This window comes from Lepidochelys kempii, chromosome 5 (genome assembly GCF_965140265.1).
Source record: "Lepidochelys kempii isolate rLepKem1 chromosome 5, rLepKem1.hap2, whole genome shotgun sequence".
Taxonomy (NCBI): Eukaryota; Metazoa; Chordata; order Testudines; family Cheloniidae; genus Lepidochelys; species Lepidochelys kempii.
Genome location: NC_133260.1, coordinates 90,320,976 through 90,345,522, shown reverse-complemented (window position 1 = coordinate 90,345,522; position 24,547 = coordinate 90,320,976). Strand labels below are relative to the sequence as shown.

At 44.2% G+C, this 24,547-nt stretch overlaps 1 protein-coding gene across 2 annotated transcripts in view; it reads right to left on the bottom strand.

Moving 5' to 3' along the window:
* Positions 1-3,201: 3,201 nt before the first annotated feature.
* The window catches only part of LOC140911611 (fructose-1,6-bisphosphatase isozyme 2), a 43,337-nt gene continuing 21,991 nt past the window's right edge, over positions 3,202-24,547 (bottom strand). The window contains exons 4-7 of one of the 2 annotated variants that reach the window (XM_073344986.1): positions 21,400-21,540; positions 19,911-20,048; positions 8,347-8,466; positions 3,202-3,479 (exon numbers count right to left, since the gene is read on the bottom strand). In XM_073344986.1, coding sequence (XP_073201087.1) covers positions 3,285-3,479; positions 8,347-8,466; positions 19,911-20,048; positions 21,400-21,540 — 594 coding nt within the window. In that variant the 3' untranslated portion in view covers positions 3,202-3,284. Of the gene's footprint in view, positions 3,480-8,346; positions 8,467-10,869; positions 11,097-19,910; positions 20,049-21,399; positions 21,541-24,547 lie in introns of those variants that run through there. The other variant, XM_073344987.1, reaches the window with a different exon arrangement.

Below are 24,547 nucleotides of genomic sequence, written 5' to 3'. Positions count from 1 at the left end.
GTTACCAGTTAAACAATAATCCACAAATTGTGAGCTTTATCACCTAATAGTTGCTACAAGGCTGGAAGTTAAGAGCTTATAAAGTCCATTGTCCAGCATTGGATCCTCCAGTGGAAGAAGCTGGTAGCATGAATATGGTATGTGGCAAAGAATTTAGAGAAGTTAAGATGTGATCTGCACAGTTTTTGTAACAATTTAACTATATTGGTAAATCAGTGCAACCCCAAGTATGAATTCAGTTATACTGTATGAAGGTGCTTATATCAGTAGAGTTTATTTGGGTATATCAATATAAGCACCTGTACACTGGTAAACTGAATTTGCACTAGCAGGCTGTACTGTGATATTATATTGGTTTCTAACCCAATATAGTTAAATCAGTACAAATAGTTTTTGTACTTGCAGTTGTTTTTGTTTCTTTTGTTTAATTTTATTTTTTAAAACTGCAAGAGAATAATTCAGCAGGCGAAGAAGACAGCTAGATGTTCCAATGCAATGACTGAATAGAGCTTTTTACATAAATCAGTGCTTGCTGGAAATGGAAGCCAATTTGTCTGGTGAGATTTCATAGTATTCCAGTGAATAACAATGTTCTAAATTAGTGTATAATTACATTATAAATCTAATATGCTTCACCTTAAGGCCGCCTTGGTTATAACCTTAATGCTGTCATGGCGATTTCTCAGTTCTCTCTGGCTACTTGCCCCTCTTATATCTCATAGAATTAAACACTGCTTAGGGTGCTCCAGGGTTGGTGGTGAGGAGGGGGAAGGCAGGTAAGGAAGAGAAGTTGGAGCAACCAAGTACATGGTATAGATGTTGAGCCAAGGTTGTTTCCACTGCAATAGTAGAAAACAACTCAATGGTATTAAAAAAAGGGGCGGGGGGGGGCAGAGTGGAGTCTTTTGTTTTAAAATGTAGCTTTCAGCTGCAGCAGTAACAAGGTAACTGTCCTGAAATGTGGTAAGACTAGGGATGTGAATGTGTCTGTTTTCTACAGACCCCTTCTCTCCTCTACTTTTGTTATATAGCTACTTTCGTTGAATATAGTATAGCTCTCAAGGTTACAGTTATAAAGAGGATCAGTTGCACTTCAAGCTGAAGTGACAGTGGCTTGTGTAATTAAAGTGGTTTAAACATTTCCATTCTAAATCTCATTTTTCAAGCCCTAGATTCTAGCCAAAGGGAAATTGTTCATAGTTCCAGGATAAACAGTTAAGCCATCTCTGAGAAAAAAGGCCAGACCCAAAATAATACTTTTCCCACTAGAAAACATTTTTGTAACGTTTTTCAAACAGTCCCAGTGTTGAAGTGTGTGGCAATAGAAAATTCAAATTTGGCATTGCAATGGTCCATAAGATGGAGAGAGACCTTTCAATGTCCTGATGAAAATACCTTTTGATTTGGCTGAGATCTGAGGATCTGAAAATTGCAGCTCATAGAGGCATAGTAGCACCATCAAACAATCACGGGCAGTTTTAATAACTGTCTCCCTTCATGTTGAATAGAAGATGTGCATAGCTTGTTTAGGACTGACGAAAAAGGATGAATCCTGCCTCAGTAACTGTTCTCATCTGGAATGCAGGGTGGAGGCATCTATAGCTGCTGTCTTCTGGATTTTTGTGTTGTAGGGTGATACTGCACCTTAAAGTAATTGAGCAGTAGATGAGCTAGGGCTGATAGCTGCTTATTAGTTGAGTCTGTGAACTAAACATAGGCATGGGAAGTAGGGGTGTGGGGAGTGCTGCAGCACCCCCAGGTTTTGTGCCCAGGGTCCCAGCCACTGGCCCCGCGCTCCTGCCACCTGGGGTCCCAGCCCCATGCCCCTGTCGCCCAGGGTCCCGGCTGCCAGCCCTGCTACTGCCTGGGGGCTCGCTGCCGGCCCAGGGTCCCGCTCAGCCATGGCGTCCTGGCCACCAGCTCTGCATGCGGCGTCCCAGCCACTGGGAGCCCGGGGGCTCCACTGTCGTCTCCAGGGTCCCACCTGGCTGCTGGCCCTGCATGCATGATCCTGGGTGCCTTCCCCTGTTGACGTCTCCCCCACACACACACACGCTCCCAGAGCCATGGTCCTACTCTTGACCCGAGCTCCAGGGAGCAGTGAGGGGTGTGGACAGTGGTAAGAGGGGTGCAGCTCATCATCCCCACTCCAAAAAGTGTTCCAGTGCCACTGGAACTAAACCCATGTTGGGTCCATGGATCATTTTTGTGGATTGCAGATCAGATGTGGATACAAATTTTGTATCCATGCAGGGCTCTCTATTTAATAGTAATAGCTCGTGCCACTTTACAAACGGAGGTATTACATTTACTTTACTCGTGCACATGTAAGTGAACTCGTTGAGTATAACTTTCCACTTGCAATGGTCTAAATATGGACAAAAAGTAAAAATGAGGGATGAGAAGAAAAAGGTAGATCCAGACTCTGAAGATGAAATGTAGTACAGTCAGTGTCATGATAATACATGTGCAAGGCAATAATTTACGTTGATACACATGAGACGGGCACCTGGATATCAAGGTGATGGATGTACCAGAATTAGCTGGGATAGATAAAGACCATGCCAGGTATGGCTGGAGGGGTAAAAGTAAGTATAAATCTGACATGAGAAATCTTTCATAAAGAAGGAGAGTTGAGATGTTGCAGTTGCTGTGTAGTAATAGCTTGTGTGAAATTACATGGGACTCTGGACAGAAGGGAAGTGGAAATGATTTCAAGCACCCTATCAAGCATTCTTCCATTCCCAAGGAAAGGTAATTCAATTTTAATATTTAATAATTACCCAAGGCAAATATTATTTGGAACATAAACACACTCAGATCACAAGACTAGTGGTAGTATGAGGACTGACAAAATAATAATTGCCTGCAACGAAACCTCCAACAGAAAATACAGATACACCGTCTCTAAATGAAATCTTGACTGTTGACATAAAAATGCTTTGTCTCAAAGAATGCCAGCCACTGCATTATCGGACACCTAGCTTCAGATCAAATAGAGTGTAACCCAAACAATTCACTTCCTTTGTTAGTATTAAGCAAGTAGCTACTGTTAGTCTTAAAATTAGGACTTTGCTTTTACTCTTGTACTACAGAAATTGAGACTAACAAATTTTTTGCACTTGTATTCCAGGGGAATTAAAACCTTTAGGAACAGTCTTCACTATTTCTATTTGTCAGTGAAAGGGGGAACTAATATCCCGGAAACCAAAGTCTTCTGATTGCTTCTCTTTCTGGAAAGTAATGTAGCAGGTGCGGGAGGAACATCTGGTGTGTGAATGCCATTAGCTGCTTTTCTGGTGTTTCTGCACACAAGCGAGGTATTCCTGCACATCATCCGGGGAACCAAGAATCAATGGGACTCTCTGGTGAATAGACTCAGGCTTCACATCCAGCACTGGCTCAGTCCCTGTGGTAGCCATCCCACCAGCCTGCTCAATGATAAAAGCCATGGGGTTGCACTCATAAAGGAGCCGGAGCTGTAAGAAAAGACAAAACACAGGACTGTTTGGGGGGAAATAACAACAAAGCACTTCTCAGAACTTAAAACTGTTGACCTTCCCTTTGTGATCTTGGCAAGCTTCTGTGAATTTACCACAGTTCCATTGGGGTTAGCAATGATGGGAGCTCTGGTGTAGACCATCTGCCAGCGTTTTAACCACTGTGTTCTTCAACTCTGTCTCTTTTACAGCCTCTCTTTATTCAACCTTCTTTCAGGGTTTCTTTAACAATAACGTCCCCACTATAAGCATCATATTGTGTCATGTTCCCATCTCCCATTGTGAGATTTTTAAAACTTTCTCTTCTGGCTTCCATTGCAGCTTCTGCAGAAGCTGTAGAAGAATGCAGTGACATTGCATTGAAGTATCAATATTCCAGTGGAATTTTAGCATTTCAGAGCTCAGGTATACAGTAGGTGGGACAGCACTGGCAATAGGTTTCGCCTGACTAACCAGGTTCTTGAGGCTGCATGCTGCAGTGAAGTGGTTGAACTAGCAAAGGTGACACCTTCCCACAGGCCTTGTTTGTTATCTTGAAGCTTGGACAGTTTTGTTTGCTCAGGATATTTTGGAGTCTGAAACCTGATGCTGACATTCTCAAGTTTCAGGAGTTGACTGTACAACTGTGGCTAAACCTGTTACAGTGAGTGGAGTTCATACAGACACTAACTCAATTTTTCCAAGTAACTATGGTTATTTTAGAAACGTATTTTCAGTTTAGTGTGAGGGGAATTAGGCCCGCAATACCTATTAATGTTAACAGAAATTTCAACCTAGATTTTCAGACATCATCATAAAAATGTTCCAGTTTGAAAGCAAATACATTTGGGTCATGTCAAAAAACTCTGAGGTGCTGGAACTAGGGGGATGGGCATGTGGCAGCGCCCCCTGGCTTGAAGTGGTTTCCATCATATGCAGGGTTTACAGTTTGGTTCAATGGCACTCAGTACCCCCACTATAAAAATTGTTCCAACGCCACTGAAAAAACTATAGTATGTAAAGGAGAATGAAAGGCTGGTGATTTAACAAGTTTTAGTTAATGGACTTGGTTTTGGGGGATCTGCTTGGATAAAACACTTATTTCTTCATTCTGTGCCTCAGGTCTCCATCTGCAGACTAGAGGTAATAATACTTTCCTGTCTTACAGGCTTGTTAGGTATTGAGCCTATACAAATGTAAAGCACTCTCCCAAAAACATAATGTGCTTTGGGGAAATCGAGGTGTGTAATGGAATGCAATTAACCATGTAATAATTTCTGTGATCACCCTGTTTGCAGTAAAACCAGGGATTTCATACACCTAAGCAATGTACATAACATTAACTTTATTTCTGACTTATATTTAAAGTTTGTTTAAATGCCACTCTAAGTACACAATGTCCAGCTAACAAGTAATTTGGGGCAATGGCCTTTGTATTCTCTTTATGGCATGGTCAATTCGAAAAAGAAAACCTGCCACAAAACAGCAGTGGAGTCACTGCAGAATCATGTGGGGTTTGTCACTGCTTTGGTGTGACTGTAAACCTTAAGTATGCCATCCATCCGCCTCAACAGGTGGAAAACTAGATGGGACCAGCAGTGATTGGGATAGAACCCGTAGAAAGGGGAAGGAGAGCAGGCATTAGCTGGGGGGGATGCAGGGGTGCCCCTCCCCCCCCCAGAATCTCTATTAATTCATTAGCCAACCAGGAGAGGAAGGGAACTGATTGGTCCTTTGCTCTCCCCTTTTATTAATATTAAATCCCAGGCCAGGCCTTGAGGAGCCTCTTTTTGCTCTATTTCAGAAACCCCTGCCACCTCCACCCCCTGTAACCATAGTTTAGGAGCTGTGTTTTACAGATACTACAGGTCTGACCGATCACCTGTTTTGGAGTCAAAAAGGAATTTTTTCTTCCCATTATGGCCAAATTGGCATAGTCCAGTTTGGGGGGTTTTGTTTTTGTTTTGCCTTCCTCACAGCATCCTGGAGGCACAGTTAGGCTAAATAGGAATAGGATTTAGTAATTTGTGGTAGTATTTGGTAGGGATGTTAGTTTATTGCAACTTGTGGCTGGTTTCTAGTGTAATTACAAGGAATGGTTCTGGGAATTTGCTGATGGGCCTTGTGCTCATGGGATAGACTAGGAACCTGTGTCCTACACAGGCTAAAGTCCTCCCGTTTTGGTACCCTCTGTCGCCCTCACAAGGGGATGGGGGTGGTGGGTGGTAGGATTCAGAAGAGGAAGCTGAGTCTACCCTGAGTGCCGGGTGATATGGCAGAGGCTTTAACCTCGCACTGGAATTACGTACAGGCAGTTAAGAGCCTGGGGGACAGGGCAGATAGTGCCTCTCCCCTGTGTTGGGTTTAATAAAGTTGTGGTCTGCTGCCTAAAATCCATCCGTGTGTCTGTCCTCATTCACCACCATGTCCAGGTCAAAAGCATACTTCTTGCTTTTGTTTGAAAAGCTGACCTCATCCAAGCTTCCCTCCTTTAAATGAATTAACGTTTTGTAATTCATTAGAGCATTGTGAACATCAGATCCAAAAAAAAATTTGGTTAACACTTCCAGTTTAAAAACAGCATCTTCAAATAGGTTGATACTGTTTATTTCAATATGAGAGACAAATATTAACTCTCATTGTATATATTGAGCACTCTACACTCTTGTTTTTATCTTGACCTGTAGGGAGTGGCATTTGTGCTATACTAGCCTGTTCATTTAGCATGCCCATCATGCACTTCAGCTCCAAAATCTATGGCGCAAATCCATCCCAGGTACAACGCCACAAATTTGCTCTCTCAGCACCCTGCCTATGCATTGGGGATGTTCACGGGGTAAAGGAGGATGACTGGGTAACAGTCGCCATGGTACTGTCTTTCCAACCAGAACAGCTGTGACTTTGGATGAATTGGTCATTATGTACAAACCTACATGCTGAAGACAACACAAGTCTAGAAAAAGTGGTGGTGATCCTTTACCTCAAATTACAAGCCCTTTTCACTCTTAACTGAAAGTGACAGCCCCTTAATTTTTGTTTATAGTATAGCCATTAAAAGCAACCTCCCCTGCCCCCCCAGTATTAAAAACCAAAATCTTGGAAGCTGACTGAGAAAACAGTGCCCCCAAAATTCTCGTTCCAGCACCTAAATACATCACCTTCACAGTGCACCCAGGCTTCCTGAATGAAAGCCTTGAGCTAATTGTCACCTCTCTCTCCTCCATGGCAACACAATCCAAGTCAGCCATTAGCTACTAGAGGCTAATTTACATGTGTAAATCCTTTAATTCCATATTTGTTCCTTGCTTTCTCTAAAGCTGTGAAATGAAATCACCTTGAAACTGCTATTGCCTTCCAAAAAGGAGCACAAAGTAAAGATTCAGCATATTTTTTATAGTATCTGGCACAGCTGTTCACGTAAAATGAAGATCCCACATACACATACCCTTTGCTCAGAGGTCTAGAGCACAGTATGTATTTCACAATGTATGGTGTACGCTGCCTCTCGGTATATGCCTGCCAGTACATTCAGGATGTCCCTTTTTTTCTGTCTCCTATCTCATTCACTTCACAGCTGCTTTATATAATTTCCAAATATAAAGACTTAACCTGAAAAAGAAAATCTGTAAAGCTGGTTCTCTCTCACACACAACCACCTCACAAATTCTGTAATAAATGGCCAGTCCCTGCCAGAAGGCCTTTAACACTCAAACATTCTGAGCAAATCTGCCCCAGAAATCACATGACCTGGAATGGCTTAAAAACCAGTCTTGAAAATCATTACATAATGAGGGGATTCCTGCAGTGCCACCATGGTGAGAACCCAGCTATTTCCCTACTTCTATCAATTCCTCTTTTTCAACAAGGACTTATTGATTGGCCTCTTCAGATGAGTTTTTAGTCCCCTGTCCCAAGGTGGTTTGTATAGTTGGACAGATTATAATCATCATGATGACAGCTTGGCTAATTCTGTGGGACAAAATATATTTGTCCACACCAGTCAAGGAAACAGTGCTTTCTAGCTCAGTTGTACTTAAACATGATTTCTGGTAGCACAGTGTTATTCAGTGAGGACAAGGCTGCGGCGTCTGTATAGCAGACCCAGTCTATGTACCATGAGACTCAGACCTTGTCTACGTGGTGGTGTAATGTGCTTTATGGGGGGTGTGATATCTAAAAGGCACTAATATGTTGCACATTAATTGGTCTGTGTGGATATTGGTGGTCCATACTAAAGATTCCCTAGTTCTTTTTAATGTAGTACTATTTCAAATAGCAGTACATGAAGGTGAATCAGCAGAATCTATATGGACCAATTAATGTGCAAGAGGTTAGGGTGCTTTACAAGTTACACCCCTGCCATTACTCCACCTTGTAGACAAGTCCTAAGTCCTACACTATTTTGAATACTTTCCCAGGGGAGCCATTGTGATGTTTCACTCTAGTGGTTGGCTCCAGTTACTATAACTGCTTGATCCTCACTACCAAGTAAAAAAACTATTTTTAGGTCAAATGGTAGAGGCCTGTGTGTTCAGTGCTGTGTTCCAGGTTCAATCCTCATTGGAGACTGTGAATCAAAAGTTGGCTCCACTGAAGGATGTGTGCATAGTTTGTAACACGATTAGTTTAAAAACACAAAAATAAGTGGGATGACTCTGAAAAGTCAGAAGTATGTTAGATGGGACCATTGTTGAGTTGGGCCAAATCTAATTTGTAAAAACTTTGGCCTTAGTGTCCCTTAATATACTCCCAAACCAGCTCAAGAAAAGCTATATTTAAGCCATTGTGCATAAATTAGAACCATTCTGACACACTCTGGAAAAACAGTGGTATTAGGTACAGTAAGTTCAGAAGACAAACAGTTTACCTTTCCCTTAGGACTCTTCTGGTTAGCTGGGTACATGAATATCCCACCATACATCAGGGTGCGATGAACATCAGCCACCATCGAGCCCACATATCTAGAGCCATAGGGTGCACTGCCATCCTGTAAAACAGATGGAGACCCTGAAGCTAAAGCTGTTATATCTGCCAGGCTGGGTAGCTGGCAAAACTGCAATGAATCATTGCCCTCTTCATTTTGTTACAAGGCAGAAATCAAAATTCCTGACCACCTATGGGACACTCTAAATGTTGGCAGGCCTACAGTTTGACACACCCTTTCTCAAAAGGATAGTCTCTTGTAAAATGTAATAATGTCCATGCAACCCCAAAGTAGCTGCAGCAGTTTTTAAACTCTCCCTGGGTAGTATGAGCCACTCATGGTAACTTTGTGGCATCACACGTGTGTGCAGTTTGAGTACATGAGAACCTCATGCCATCTTTCCACTTTCCCTGCTTGCTCTGTCTTGAGAGCCAACATGGACTGAGACTGGTGATAACCTTGCTTCCTCATGTGATCAGAAAAATGGGTGTAGTCAGGTGCTTCCAAGGATGGAGATTCAGGAAGAGCAGAGCAAGGGGGATCTATCCTTCTGCTACACCCTGAGGATTCTTCTTGTTTTGCTCCCAAATAGGTGCTATGATTTTAGGATTGTTGCAGACTTATTCTGGAGATTAGTTGAGGGACTGAGGATTATTTGAGAGTATGGTTTTGTTTGCTTTTAGCTTTTTGGAAGGCAGTTTATCACAGAAAATGTCATTTTTGGGAGAGAAGTAAGAAAATGTATGCCTATCAAACTTGACAGTGCCTATTTAAAATCTGGGGGACATGTGCTCCCCCCGTGCATCACCTCTGATCTCCTGGCTCTATCAGTATACACCTTCCAACTTCTGCAAGAAATGAGGCAGGGGTTTTACAGACCAATCTCCTTCATTACACAATCCTTATTCATCCCCAGAGCCAGGTCCATCCTGTGTACTGAATGGGGTAAGTGGTCCTGTTGTTAAAAATAGTACGTGATCAAGTAATTTAAAGACTATATCACAATCCATAAGTACCAGGGACCCAAATTCTGCACAGGCAGCCTTAAAAGAATAGGAAATGCCAGGATTCTATTCTAACTTTTGGGTGCTTGACTTTGCAACCTTAATAATGTCCTTTTTAAGAAGAAGAATTTTTGTGTATTAGGACATAGAGGACCACATTCCACTAGTGTGTTTGAGTTATCTGAGTTATGTGATGATCATAAGTACAGTATATGGGATTCGGAAGGACAGCTGGGAATCCTGCTTCCTCTATCAGGGTTTGGATGTTTCCTACCATGATAGAAACATAACTGATACAGACGCAGCTGAATGCATGATCATGCTACAAATAATAGAAAATAGAAACTGCTTCATTTTAGTGCAGTTGTCATCTGCATCACAAGGACCTGGCAAACAGACAAAAGCAAACCTTTGACTTCCCTTTAGGAAAAAGACACTAGCAGGTGTACATTCAGTGTTCACTTTAGTTTTCAAGTTTTACTTCTTGTTTGATCCCTTATGATACAGCCTACCATTCTCACAGCTGCAATTGAATATCTCGTATATTTCTCTTTCAGATGAGAAAGCTAATGTATGCTGCATGATGGCTGGAACAATGCCCAGATTTCCCTCTCAGACAAAGATAACAGAGACATGAATGCCAGTGAAATAAATTTTTTCCTCTGACTAGACTCTCAGAAATGCCTAATTTGTATGTGCACCTGGAGAGCATTTGATATTGGCTCAGTGGGTCCTAATGAGAGGGAGAGATTTCCAAGATTCCAGCAGCATATGCATGACCACTGAGTACCCCCTTTTCCCTCACCCCCCCAAACTGCTGCGATATTTTCAACAGTGGGGTGACGGAAGCAGGCATCCGTGCATGCCAGCCTCACACTCGGTGCAGCCCACAGTATGTATTACAAGAGGCAGCAGTGCTGGCTACTGTGCCTCACAGAAAACTGGATGCCAAGTCCCCCACCCAAACTGCTGCTCTGACATGATGCTGCCATGGGCTATGAGCCACACCAAGCATCAGTCACTCACTCGCACAGATGCCCACTTCTGCCTCCCCACTGTTGGAAAAATTGTAGTATTAGCTAGTTTTTCTATTTCCAAGCAGTCCGTGAAATCACGATTTTCACAGGGCCCTATTTACGAGTCTCTTATGCTTAAACCAAATGGATTAGAATGGTTCAAAACATGAAGGCCGTGTAACGTTTTCCCACAGTATTACATCAGCTTTCTCCTCAACCTCTGCTCTATTCATCTGTGTGGCACCTGTTTTCTTCTACAGAGGTATTGTTAGATGCACGGCTAGAAAGAAGATCTCCTAGGAAGGGGGACATAGCTCTGGCTTAAAGTAAAATTTGGTTTCCCTAGCTCTCTTCTTATGTACAAAGCTTGTTTCCTCCATAACACTGCCCCTAGTGGAGGGCATGTTAGAATCAGCATACTCCTTTACACACACTACAGGAAGCTCTTCAGATGGCAGCTTGCTATTCAAGCTTGAGTAACAGACAGAGGTTTTGTGATGGTTAACAAGAGATTTAGGTTTACTCTGGACTTTTCCTCCCTCCCTGCATCCCCGCACCGTTGCCATGGAGAGTAGTCACATTCCAGAAGAGAGGGATTGGTCAAGGGCCCTTGCATTTGACTTTGAAGCAAGAAGTGTGCCCTTCTAAAGGAAGGTGAGATGCTGTGATGGAACTGAAAAGAGAAAAGGGGTAATAGAGATCAATGGGACAGGCAAATGAAAGGTAATTAAAATAATTAGTTAACTAACTTAGTTATTAATATGGCCTAGCAAAAAAATAAGAACATGCACAGAGGCAAATATAATGTCCTTTTTGAAGCAATGTTCTATGTTTCATTTAGGAATCTTTGAGAAACAGTAGACAATTTTCCTTCAGCCTCCTCCCCTGCCTCCAAACTTGGTATTGCCCAGGACCTTCATTTTTATCTTAGTCTTTGATTTTATATTTGCATTTTGTATCTGCATCTGTATGAGTGCATTTTTTGGCATCTAACGGTCTAATAACCTGATTTGCAGGCTCAGCCCTGGTCTACACTAGGACTTTAGGTCGAATTTAGCAGCATTAAATCGATGTAAACCTGTACCCGTCCACACAATGAAGCCCTTTATTTCGACTTAAAGGGCTCTTAAAATCGATTAACTTACTCCACCCCTGACAAGTGGATTAGCGCTTAAATCGACGTTGCCGGCTCGAATTTGGAGTACTGTGGACACAATTCGATGGTATTGGCCTCCGGGAGCTATCCCAGAGTGCTCCATTGTGACCGCTCTGGACAGCACTCTCAACTCAGATGCACTGGCCAGGTAGACAGGAAAAGAACCGCGAACTTTGAAATCTCATTTCCTGTTTGGCCAGCGTGGCAAGCTGCAGGTGACCATGCAGAGCTCATCAGCACAGGTGACCATGATGGAGTCCCAGAATCGCAAAAGAGCTCCAGCATGGACCGAACAGGAGGTACGGGATCTGATCGCTGTTTGGGGAGAGGAATCCGTGCTATCAGAACTCCGTTCCAGTTTTCGAAATGCCAAAACCTTTGTCAAAATCTCCCAGGGCATGAAGGACAGAGGCCATAACAGGGACCCGAAGCAGTGCCGCGTGAAACTGAAGGAGCTGAGGCAAGCCTACCAGAAAACCAGAGAGGCAAACGGCCGCTTCGGGTCAGAGCCCCAAACATGTCGCTTCTATGATGAGCTGCATGCCATTTTAGGGGGTTCAGCCACCACTACCCCAGGCGTGTTGTTTGACTCCTTCAATGGAGATGGAGGCAATACGGAAGCAGGTTTTGGGGACGAAGAAGATGATGATGAGGTTGTAGATAGCTCACAGCAAGCAAGCGGAGAAACCGGTTTTCCCGACAGCCAGGAACTGTTTCTCACCCTGGACCTGGAGCCAGTACCCCCCGAACCCACCCAAGGCTGCCTTCTGGACCCAGCAGGCGGAGAAGGGACCTCTGGTGAGTGTACCTTTTAAAATACTATACATGGTTTAAAAGCAAGCATGTGAAAGGATTACTTTGCCCTGGCATTCGTGGTTCTCCTAGATGTACTCCTAAAGCCTTTGCAAAAGGTTTCTGGGGAGGGCAGCCTTATTGTGTCCTTAATGGTAGGACACTTTACCACTCCAGGCCAGTAACATGTACTCGGGAATCATTGTAGAACAAAGCATTGCAGTGTATGTTTGCTGGCATTCAAACAACATCCGTTCTTTATCTCTCTGTGTTATCCTCAGGAGAGTGAGATATAATTCATGGTCACCTGGTTGAAATAGAGTGCTTTCCTTCAGGGGACAGTCAGAGGAACCCATTACTGCTGGGCTGTTTGCCTGTGGCTAAACAGAAATGTTCCCCGCTGTTAGCCACAGGGAGGGGGGAGGGTTGAGGGGGTAGCCACGCGGTGTGGGGAGGGAAAATGCGACCTTGTAACGAAAGCACATGTGCTATGTATGTAATGTTAACAGCAAGAATTACCCTGAAAGAGTGTAGCCACTGTTTTATAAAATGTGTCTTTTTAAATTCCGCTGTCCCTTTTTTTTTTTCTCCACCAGCTGCATGTGTTTCAATGATCACAGGATCTTCTCTTTCCCAGAGGCTAGTGAAGCTTAGAAAGAAAAAAAAACTGCACTCACGATGAAATGTTCTCTGAGCTCATGCTGTCCTCCCACACTGACAGAGCACAGACGAATGCGTGGAGGCAAATAATGTCAGAGTGCAGGAAAGCACAAAATGACCGGGAGGAGAGGTGGCGGGCTGAAGAGAGTAAGTGGCGGGCTGAAAGAGAGGGCTGAAGCTCAAATGTGGCGGCAGCGTGATGAGAGGAGGCAGGATTCAATGCTGAGGCTGCTGGCGGACCAAACCAGTATGCTCCAGTGTATGGTTGAGCTGCAGCAAAGGCAGCTGGAGCACAGACTGCCACTGCAGCCCCGAGTAACCAACCGCCCTCCTCCCCAAGTTCCATAGCCTCCACACCCAGATGCCCAAGAACGCGATGGGGGGGCCTCCGGCCAACCAGCCACCCCACCACAGAGGATTGCCCAAAAAAAGAAGGCTGGCATTCAATAAATTTTAAAGTTGTAAACTTTTAAAGTGCTGTGCGGCATTTTCCTTCCCTCCTCCACCACCCCTCCTGGGCTACCTTGGTAGTCATCCCCCTATTTGTGTGATGAATGAATAAAGAATGCATGAATGTGAAGCAACAATGACTTTATTGCCTCTGCAAGCGGTGATTGACGGGAGGAGGGGTGGGTGGTTAGCTTGCAGGGAAGTAGAGTGAACCAAGGGGCGGGGGGTTTCATCAAGGAGAAACAAAGAACTTTCACACCGTAGCCTGGCCAGTCATGAAACTGGTTTTCAAAGCTTCTCTGATGTGTACCACGCCCTCCTGTGCTCTTCTAACCACCCTGGTGTCTGGCTGCGCGTAACCAGCAGCCAGGCGATTTGCCTCAACCTCCCACCCCACCATAAACGTCTCCCCCTTACTCTCACAGATATTGTGGAGCACACAGCAAGCAGTAATAACAGTGGGAATATTGGTTTTGCTGAGGTCTAAGCGAGTCAGTAAACTGCGCCAGCGCGCCTTTAAACGTCCAAATGCACATTCTACCACCATTCTGCACTTGCTCAGCCTGTAGTTGAACAGCTCCTGACTACTGTCCAGGCTGCCTGTGTACGGCTTCATGAACCATGGCATTAAGGGGTAGGCTGGGTCCCCAAGGATACATATAGGCATTTCAACATCCCCAACAGTTATTTTCTGGTCTGGGAATAAAGTCCCTTCCTGCAGCTTTTGAAACAGACCAGAGTTCCTGAAGATGCGAGCGTCATGTACCTTTCCCGGCCATCCCACACTGATGTTGGTGAAACGTCCCTTGTGATCCACCAGAGCTTGCAGCACTATTGAAAAGTACCCCTTGCGGTTTATGTACTCGGCGGCTTGGTGCTCCGGTGCCAAGATAGGGATATGGGTTCCGTCTATGGCCCCACCACAGTTAGGGAATCCCATTGCAGCAAAGCCATCCACTATGACCTGCACATTTCCCAGGGTCACTACACTTGATATCAGCAGCCTTTGATTGCCAAGGCTACTTGCATCACAGCAGCCTCCACAGAAGATTTGCCCACTCCAAATTGATTCCCAACTGACCGGTAGCTGTCTGGCGTTGCAAGCTTCCACAGGGCTATCGCCACTCGCTTCTCAACTGTGAGGGCTGCTCTCATCTTGGTATTCATGCGCTTCAGGGCAGGGGAAAGCAAGTCACAAAGTTCCATGAAAGTGCCCTTACGCATGCGAAAGTTTTGCAGCCACTGGGAATTGTCCCAGACCTGCAACATTATGCGGTCCCACCAGTCTGTGCTTGTTTCCCGAGCCCAGAATCGGCGTTCCACAGCATGAACCTACCCCATTAGCACCATGATGCATGCATTGGCAGGGCCCATGCTTTCAGAGAAATCTGTGTCCATGGCCTGATCACTCACGTGACCGCGCTGTCATCGCCTCCTCGCCCGGTATTGCTTTGCCAGGCTCCGGTGCTGCATATAATGCTGGATAATGCATGTGGTGTTTAATGTGCTCCTAATTGCCAAAGTGAGCTGAGCGGCCTCCATGCTTGCCTGGGTATGGCGTCTGCACAGAAAAAAGGCGCGGAATGATTGTCTGCCGTTGCTCTGACAGAGGGAGGGACGACTGATGACACGGCTTACAGGGTTGGCTTCAGGGAGCTAAAATCAACAAAGGGGGTGTCTTTACATCAAGGAATATTTCAGGCAGGACTTCACGGAGGGTTCCAATAAGAAATGGTGCACCTAAGTTATCGTTCTTATTGGAACAAGAAGGTTAGCCTGGCCTCTGATTGATACATGGCTAGATTTACCTCGCTGCACCTTCTCTGTGAGTGACTGCAGTGTGACCTAGAAGAATGAGTCCCCTAGACGGGGGAGGGGGGGAAGCAAATGAATACAGAACAAATCTGGTCTATTTCTTGTTTTGATCCACTCCATCTATCTTTTACATCTTTGGCTGGCAGCAGATGGTGCAGAAGGACTGCATGCCATCCTCATCTCTTCCCTGCCTGGCAGAAGTTGGTACGGTACAACTGCTAGCCATCCTCATCTCTTCCCTGCCTGGCAGAAGTTGGTACGGTACAACTGCTAGCCATCCTCATCTCTTCCCTGCCTGGCAGAAGATGGTACAATACGACTGCTAGCCATCCTCATCTCTTCCCTGCCTGGCAGAAGATGGTACAATACGACTGCTAGCCATCCTCATCTCTTGCCTGCCTGGCAGAAGATGGTACAATACGACTGCTAGCCATCCTCATCTCTTGCCTGCCTGGCAGAAGATCGTACAATACGACTGCTAGCCATCCTCATCTCTTGCCTGCCTGGCAGAAGATGGTACAGTACGACTGCTAGCAATCCGTATCGCCTGCCTGCTCACCATAAGACGGTTCAATAGGACTGACTGCAGGACTAAAGAGAATGACCTGGTCAAGTCACTCCAAATTTAGTCCCTGAGCCCATGTCTGTCCAGGCGCTCCCAGCCGACATGGCCAGGAGCACCTCGGACATGACTATGACGGCTACCAGTCGTACTGTACCGTCTGCTGCCACAAGGCAAGGGGTTGCTGTTACTGTGTAGCAATGCTGTACCGCGTCTGCCAGCACCCAGGAGTCATAGGGTGACTGTTACCTGAGCGGGCTCCATGCTTGCCATGGTATGGCGTCTGCACAGGTAACTCAGGAAAAAAGGCGCGAAACGATTGTCTGCCCTTGCTTTCACGGAGGGAGAGAGGGAACGGGGGCCTAACGATATGTACCCAGAACCACCCGTGACAATGTTTTAGCCCCATCAGGCATTGGGATCTCAACCCAGAATTCCAATGGGCAGCGGAGACTGCGGGAACTGTGGGATAGCTACCCACAGTGCAATGCTCCGGAAGTCGACTCTAGCCTCAGTACTGTGGAAGCGCTCCGCTGAGTTAATGCACTTAGAGCATTTTCTGTGAGGACACACACACTCAAATATATAAAACCGCTTTCTAAAAAAATGACTTCTATAAATTTGACCTTATTCCGTAGTGTAGACATACCCTCAGTCAAGTAGCAAGATGTCTAAAAACCTTTGCATTTATGCCTGAGAAATTGCGCCTACAATTATTTGCATGTGCAACATTGCAGGCTGCTTTTCTGAATTAGGCCCTACATCTTGTTTGCTTCAACTTCAAGCTAATGCAGCCTGAAAAGATTGTACGGGCAGAAGCTGCCTGTTTTTTCCATTATTTTTTTAGGAGGCTCTCTGGAGCCCAAACCCTGCAGCAGGGATGAAGAAAGGCCTCTCTTCGAGTGGAAGTGATGGCACCATAATGGCTTGGGCCTTTCCTGAGGAACTGTTGGTCATGCTGAACTGCCCCTAGGTTTTCTGATGTCAGCTAAAATATTCAGTAATGACTGGGCTGAAACCTTTTATAGGACCTTCCCAAGAAGATGTGAGTAGTGACTGCATTGACACAGTATTACCTTTTAAAGTTTAAAAAAAAACCTGCTGCTAACTAGATGTTTTAGTTTAGAAAAAAGAAAGGGAGTACTTGTGGCACCTTAGAGACTAACCAATTTATTTGAGCATGAGCTTTCGTGAGCTACAGTTCACTTCATCAGATGCATACCGTGGAAACTGCAGCAGACTTTATATATACACAGAATATGAAACAATACCTCCTCCCACCCCACTGTCCTGCTGGTAATAGCTTATCTAAAGTGATCATCAGGTTGGGCCATTTTCAGCACAAATCCAGGTTCTCTCACATCCCCCCCACCCCCATACACACACAAAGTTTGTATTTGTGCTGGAAATGGCCCACCTTGATTATCATGCACATTGTAGGGAGAATGGTCACTTTGGATGAGCTATTACCAGCAGGATAGTGAGTTTGTGTGTGTGGTTTTTGGGAGGGGGGTGAGAGAACCTGGATTTGTGCAGGAAATGGCCCAACTTGATTATCATGCACATTGTGTAAAGAGTTGTCACTTTGGATGGGCTATCACCAGCAGGAGAGTGAATTTGTGTGGGGGGGTGGAGGGTGAGAAAACCTGGATTTGTGCTGGAAATGGCCCAACCTGATGATCACTTTAGATAAGCTATTACCAGCAGGACAGTGGGGTGGGAGGAGGTATTGTTTCATATTCTGTGTATATATAAAGTCTGCTGCAGTTTCCACGGTATGCAGCCGATGAAGTGAGCTGTAGCTCACAAAAGCTCATGCTCAAATAAATTGGTTAGTCTCTAAGGTGCCACAAGTACTCCTTTTCTTTTTGCGAATACAGACTAACACGGCTGTTACTCTGAAACCTTAGTTTAGAAACATTTCCAGTAGCCATTCTGCAACAATAGCACAGAGCAAGGTCTAACCAATATGTTTTTGTAAATGAGGTTTGAAGTCCTGCAGGATTTATTGAGTCACATGATAGACCTGTGTGACAAGTTACAGATACTCCACAGAGATGTTGCCAGAGTGCTGGTGAAATGTCATTGGATTGCACTGTTTGATGTTTTTCTCACCCTTTGAAATTTAAACGTATGAAACATAATGATACATGGCGTTTCCTGGTTTGTTTGTTTTTGGGTAGCTTTGCTAATTGAACAAACAGTTTACACTTTTTTCACCTGTCAGGTGGCTTTATAAAAAGTAGATTATGTTTTGAGCTGGGGGATTGAAGGATTCATATATAAAGAAGCAATTTTCAGGAAGCAAGAAGGCTGTAAACTGTGTTCCACTTCCCTCAAAAGTAGACTAAATTCCTCATTTCTGTTTCAAATAAAACCACAAACAGATGCACAGCTTTATAGTACGACATATCTCATAGTAACAACTTCGAGCAATAAAGTAGAGTTCTTGGGCAGACAGAGCAAAACTACCTATTTTGTTCAGTGTAGCAAGATGTAAGTTTACAGCCTACCAAGAAGTCCTCACAGAAATATGACCTGCAACCTTATCTAAAGATGTGATCCCATTGGACTTGACAAACTAAGCAGGATCAGTTTGTGCCATTGCTTGGAGAGCTCGTGTCCAAGTACAACACATGGTGCTACAGTAGGGTTACCATATTTGAACATTCAAAAAAGAGGACACTCCATGGGGGATTGGGGGAGTGGTGTATTTGCTTGTGCCCCCCTCCCCTTCCCCAACCCATTCCAACCCCTTCCCTAAAGTCCCTGCCCCAACTCCACCCCCTCCCTGCCCCATTGAATTCCTTCCCCAAATCTCTGGCCCTCCTCCTCCTCCCCTGAGTGTGCCGCGTTCTCTCTTCTCTCTCGCATGATCAACATTCACTCTTTCTTGAATGATCAATTCTTCTTTGGGGAAAAATAATAATGGCAAAATCCTGAACATTTTTAGATATTTAAAAATTCCTCCCAGACAACAATTTAAGAACCAAAAAGCCGGACATGTCTGGGAAAATACGGATGTATGGTAACCCTAGGTACAGGAAGTAACTAGCAAGTAGGCTCTTGTGCTACTGTGCCATTACTGAACCAGTGCCTCAGTATAGCGCTATGGGGAAGTTTGCTACTGGATGCACTGACTTTTAGATGAGACATAAATCAGATGTCTTCTTTCGCAAGAGTAGGGTTAATTCTAGCATCCTAACAAAATTCAAACTTGAGTAATTATAGTTGACCACATTTTGAAGTGACTTGTTGGACATACACAGACACATTTTCAAAGAACTTTTCAAAGCTGCACAAGCAAAATGTGTACATGTACCTGTTCATCCTCACAAAGGGCTCAGTCATACCTTATTAGGCACTGATCCATGCTGAAGGCATTGCAGGTGGAGAGTTCCAGAGGCAGCAGAATGTAGAAGGTAGCATGCCCTCAGCTATACCTGTTCAGGTGGTACAATGTACACCCAGTATGGGGGAAGGGGGGCATGGTCATGAGTCCACCTCTTTGCCTTTGGAGTTGTATTATGCCCCAAGAGGTGTTAGTCTTTGCACAGCATGGGATTTGCAACTGTACCCTGCTGCTGCACAAGGGTGCAACTGTGCGGGAGGATTTTTACACCCTGCCCTTCAATGCAACCTACTGAGCAGCAGTGAGAAATCTAGCCCAAAATGGATAATTGTGCATATTATTAATTTAGGTGCATATTCAAATATATTTGAAAATAGGTGCATGTCCAAATTTTGCATGCATAATTTCAGAGGTTCTTTAAAACTCTGGCTCTTATTATCTAGCACATCTTCCTCCAAACTATTACACAATGCCAATGAGTTTGGCTACCATAAAAGTTGAAGTTATAAAGGATTTTCAGAGTAGTGGAAACCAAAGTACTTTAGCCATGTGGCCAGAATGTACCAGGTTGTAGATAATGTTGACAAGGAGTTTAATTCAGCAAAACAGTCAAACCTATCCTCCTCTTTGAGCCTACTGTGCTCAAAGCAGCATGAGCCCTTGCTGCATTAGCTGATTACAAAGCTGATATTTTCCTCACCTCAGGGAATTTCTTCCTTTGTAAATACTCTGTCATTGCAGGATCAAAGTACTTAGCATAACCCTCATTGATACTGTAGATCTTCCCTTTCTTCTTGATTTTCACATCTTTATCCACCAGAACAAATTCACCAAGAGCCTACAGAAGAATGAGGTGCACCAATTACTAGCAGGAAGCAGGATACTTTGTATATACTCTATCAGAGATGCCACGCTAAAGGAAAGTTTGAAAAACTTTAGCACAATGTGGTCCTTTAATCAGCATTCATTTATATGACTTGTCATTGTTTCAAACAGATCACAAACAGGAAAGCTGCTTTAGGTACAGGAAGATTTGCCATATCTTCAATGTGAACAAAAATAATCTCAGAAATAATTGTCATAAAGTGACTACAGTCCAGTATTATGAACCCCAAATCTTAAAAAGATGAGTCAGACCTGAAAATGTCATGAGATTGGATCAAAATCATGTTTTTTAAAATTGATTTTTGGGGGTTGTCTTGATTTTTGAACTGCCCCTGTGCACCCCCACTGTATGTATATGTTAACTAGAGTGTTGTTAACATCCCAAATATATTGAGTAGACTGATCTTGGCCACTGCTGCATGAGATCTCCAAATCATCAGGCAGCCAGGGAGCTTCTAGCTTCTCCCCAAACCTGAAAATTCTAATTAATTAATGCAGTGTCCTCCCTCAGCCCTCACATCAATTCTGTCCCCAGTCTGTCTGCTTGGTGCGATCTCTTCAGTAAGTTACTTTTAGAGCTTAGATATATTGGCCTTCACTGAAGTCAATGCACAATGGTTGGCCTCCATGGAGCCAAGATTTCGCCCATTAATTAAATAAAACCTTTATATTGTTGCCTATCTTGTGCTGACTTTCCAAATGAGCCATCTCCTTTCTCCGACTCAAGCTCCTTGGACAATGCTGTCTGGGCTTCTGGTGTCTGATGTGGAGAAGCAGTCTGCAGTTTTATGGGCACTTTTTTTATTTGCAATATTTGAGTATGCAAGTTAAAGCACTCAAAGTAAAGCTACCTAACCTGCAGATGCAGTCAGGAAGTTAGGGATATAAGTGTGTATGAATTATACCCATAATTAGTATTTGCATTTGCTGAATTAAAAGCTAAACTGAGGCTTTTTTTAAAAAACTAGGATGGGGCCCTTAATTGGAGGCAAAGGCACTGCCCATGATGAGTTTTCTTAAACATTTCCCAGTGTAGGGCTATGATGTAGTCTTAAGATAATACACAGGGGCAAGGTCTCAATTTCTTCCCTTCCACGAATGGGACTGCAGAACTGCAGCCAAGGTGGTTTTGTATTACCAAGTACCAGTAGGACAAGGACAGATTAAAATAGGACAAGCTGAAAAGGGAGAATGCCACAAATAATATTCTCTAAACCAGAGAGGAATGAGAAAATAAGTAAAGCCTAGCACATGAAATACGAAAAGGCAGAAAGAATGTATATAGTAATATCTTGTGTATATACCGGATCTAGCATGAAGCAGTCCACTCCTTGCCCTGTAGAAAGAGCCACCAGGGTAGCACTGCCATACAAAGCATAGCCTGCTGCGACGATATTTTGTCCTGGCTGCAAGGCATCCTTTTCAGAGGGCTCATCTTCTGTTGTCTGAGGAAAGAATTATCACGATATTGAAGGTTGAGATCTTAATGGAAAACAATAAAAGCAGAACTCCAATTTAAATAAAAAACTGTTAAAATAACCAATGTCTTTTAGGGTTGCCAGATGTCCAGTGTTCGACCAGAACACCCGGTCAAAAAGGGACCCTGGCGGCTCCGGTCAGCACCACCCACTGGGCCATTAAAAGTTGGGTCGGTGGCACAGCAGGGGCCCAGGGCTAAGGCAGGATCCCTGTCTGCCCTAGCTCCATGCAGCTCCCGGAAGCAGTCGCCAGGTCCCTGCAGCCCCTAGACTCATGGGTGGCCAGGGAGGCTCCGCGTGCTGCCCCCGCCCCGAGGGCCATCTCTGCAGCTCCCACTGGCCTGGAACCACAACTAATGGGAGCTGTGGGAGTGGCACCTGCCTTAGCATGCACCTTTCCACAACAGCAAGGTTATTTATTATTGGTTTTGCATGCTGTGGTTTTAAAATCAGTTTTCAGTCCTCTAGGACTTATTTATAAACCACCATACACGTTTACGGCATTATATAAATAACAATGTGAGTGTTCCTATTCAAGTCATGTAAAATGCTTTACTGTTTTTACAAACGTTAATATTAACCACCCTATGTACGGGGTACTATTTACTCTTCTTTAGAGTAATATCTTCTTTAGAGATCTATAAGCAACATGTGAGTTAAATTCATAGATGGTATTGAACTGGAAGGAACTGCAAATGTCCATGAGGACAGAGACATAATTCAAAAGGACCTAAAGAGAGCAGAAAACAACAGCAGAAAAAAAGGCAAGATGATATATCAAGCTGGGCAATGACTATTCAAATGCTGTTATTCAAGGAAAAGGAGAAACTTGAGAAGCCATAATGCTGAAAAAGACCTAAGGGTGATAGGGAACAGCAAATTAGCATGAATTCATTATGCCATGTGACAGCAAGATAGACCAGTAGAATTTTGGGCTGTATTCACAGAAATGTCATATCATGGAGAAGAGAGGGGGTGTTGACATAGTCCTTCTCCATAGACGGTACGTAAAATTGCATTTATCTCTAGATACCACATTGACAGAAATATATTTACAGACTAGAGGGAGTTCAGAGAAAAACAACAAAAATTATCAGGGGCTGGAGGGCCTGACTTAGAGAAAAGATTGAAAGAGATAAATATTTACAGCTTGGCTAGGAAATGACAGAGGTAGGGACATAAGTCTATGAATGTTTTGTAGGGTGTTCAAATCGATACAAAAGCAGTAATTGTATTAAATTAATAAAAGGGAAAATTTGGGCTAAACACTAGAAAAACTTCTTGATAGACATATTAGACTTCGGAATAGTCTTCCTATGGGGAAGTGATGGGGCCCCATTGCTTGGGAGATTTAAAAGTCCACTGGACAAAACATTACCAGCTATACTTTAGTAGGACACACCAGTATTCTGGCAGGGAGGCAGAGTAGTTGATATAATAATTTTTCCCCAATCTCTGAGATCTACGTTTTCTGACTCTGTGATAAATGCTGAGAATTGTTATTCTCTATGCTCATTCAGGGTGAAATAGTGCCATTGATTTCACTGGGGCCAGGATTTCATGCTGTCTCCCAAGTTTGCCAAAAAGTTTGTCAATTGTGGTGGCTTTTTTGTGATGACACCTGTTTAGTAGGAACTTGAACAAGACCTTTAGTCACAGTCCTGAGGTCCTCATTTAGCTTTAACTCATTCCTGACTCAGCCAAACAAACTCCCATGGATTGGAATGGGATTTCATTAGTTTGAGTAGAAGTTGAACAACAACTTAAGGATTTCACCCTAGCTAGGGTTGGTCAAAAATTTACTATTAAAATTGTTTTTCAATAGAAAATAGGCGTTTTGACTGTAACAGGGCCACCTGTCCCTTTAAGGGCCAGGAAGCCTTGGGCCAGTTAGCCCAGCCCTACCTGTGCAGGGTCTGAGATTTAAAAGGAGGAAGAGGAAGTAGGGAGCGAGTTCCCTGAAGAAGGCTGCTAGAAGTCCATGGAGGGGGGAAGCAGGATGGATGGCTAGACCAGCTGAGGAAAAGTGCAGGTGGTGGTGGGGTGTCTCCTGTGGCTAGCTCTGAGGAGAGAGGGCAGATGTAGAGGAGAAAAACCTCTAAGAAGTAATAGGTCATGGGAAGCTGAGGAGAAAACCCCAGCAGTTGAGAACTGACAAGGGATGTGGGGCAAGGAGCTGAGCTCAAGCTAGGAAGAGGCACAAGAATGATTAAAGGATTAGAAAACATGCCTTACAGAGATGGACTCGAGCTCAGTCTATTTATTTTAACAAAGAGAAAGTTAAGGGGTGACTTGATCAGTCTATAAGTATCTACATGGAGAACAAATATTTGTTAATGGGCTCTTCAGTCTCAGAGAGCAAGGAATTACATGATCCAATGGCTGGAAGTTGAAGTTAAACAAGTTCAGACTGGAAATAAGTTGCAAATTTTAATGGCGAGAGTAATTAAGCACTGGGACTATTTACTTGATGGTCATGGTGGATTCTCCATCACTGACAATTTTTAAATCAAGATTGGATGTTTTTCTAAAAGATCTGCTGTACAATTCATTTTAGGGATGTTCTATGGCCTATGTTATGCCAGAGGTCAGACTAGATGATCACAGTGGTCCCTTCTGGCCTTGGAATCTATGGAACTGGCTGAGGGCTACGGTCTGCCAGAGGCTCTTGGTAGGAGGTGTGACAAAGTTCCTGCTCTACCTTGGTGGGTCTTGCGCTTATTGGTGGATTTGCTCGCCTTGGAGCTTCACAGAAGCCCTCAGCTTGGCCATTTTTCTGAATTCACAGTCCAGGTCAACTCCTCCTGTGTCTGACCAGGAGTTGGGAGGATTTTGGGGGAACCCAGGCCCACCCTCTACTCCGGGTTCTAGCCCAGGGCCCTGTGGAATGCAGCAGTCTAGAGTGCCTCCTGGAACAGCTGTGTGACAGCTACAACTCCCTGGGCTACTTCCCCATGGCCTCCTCCCAACACCT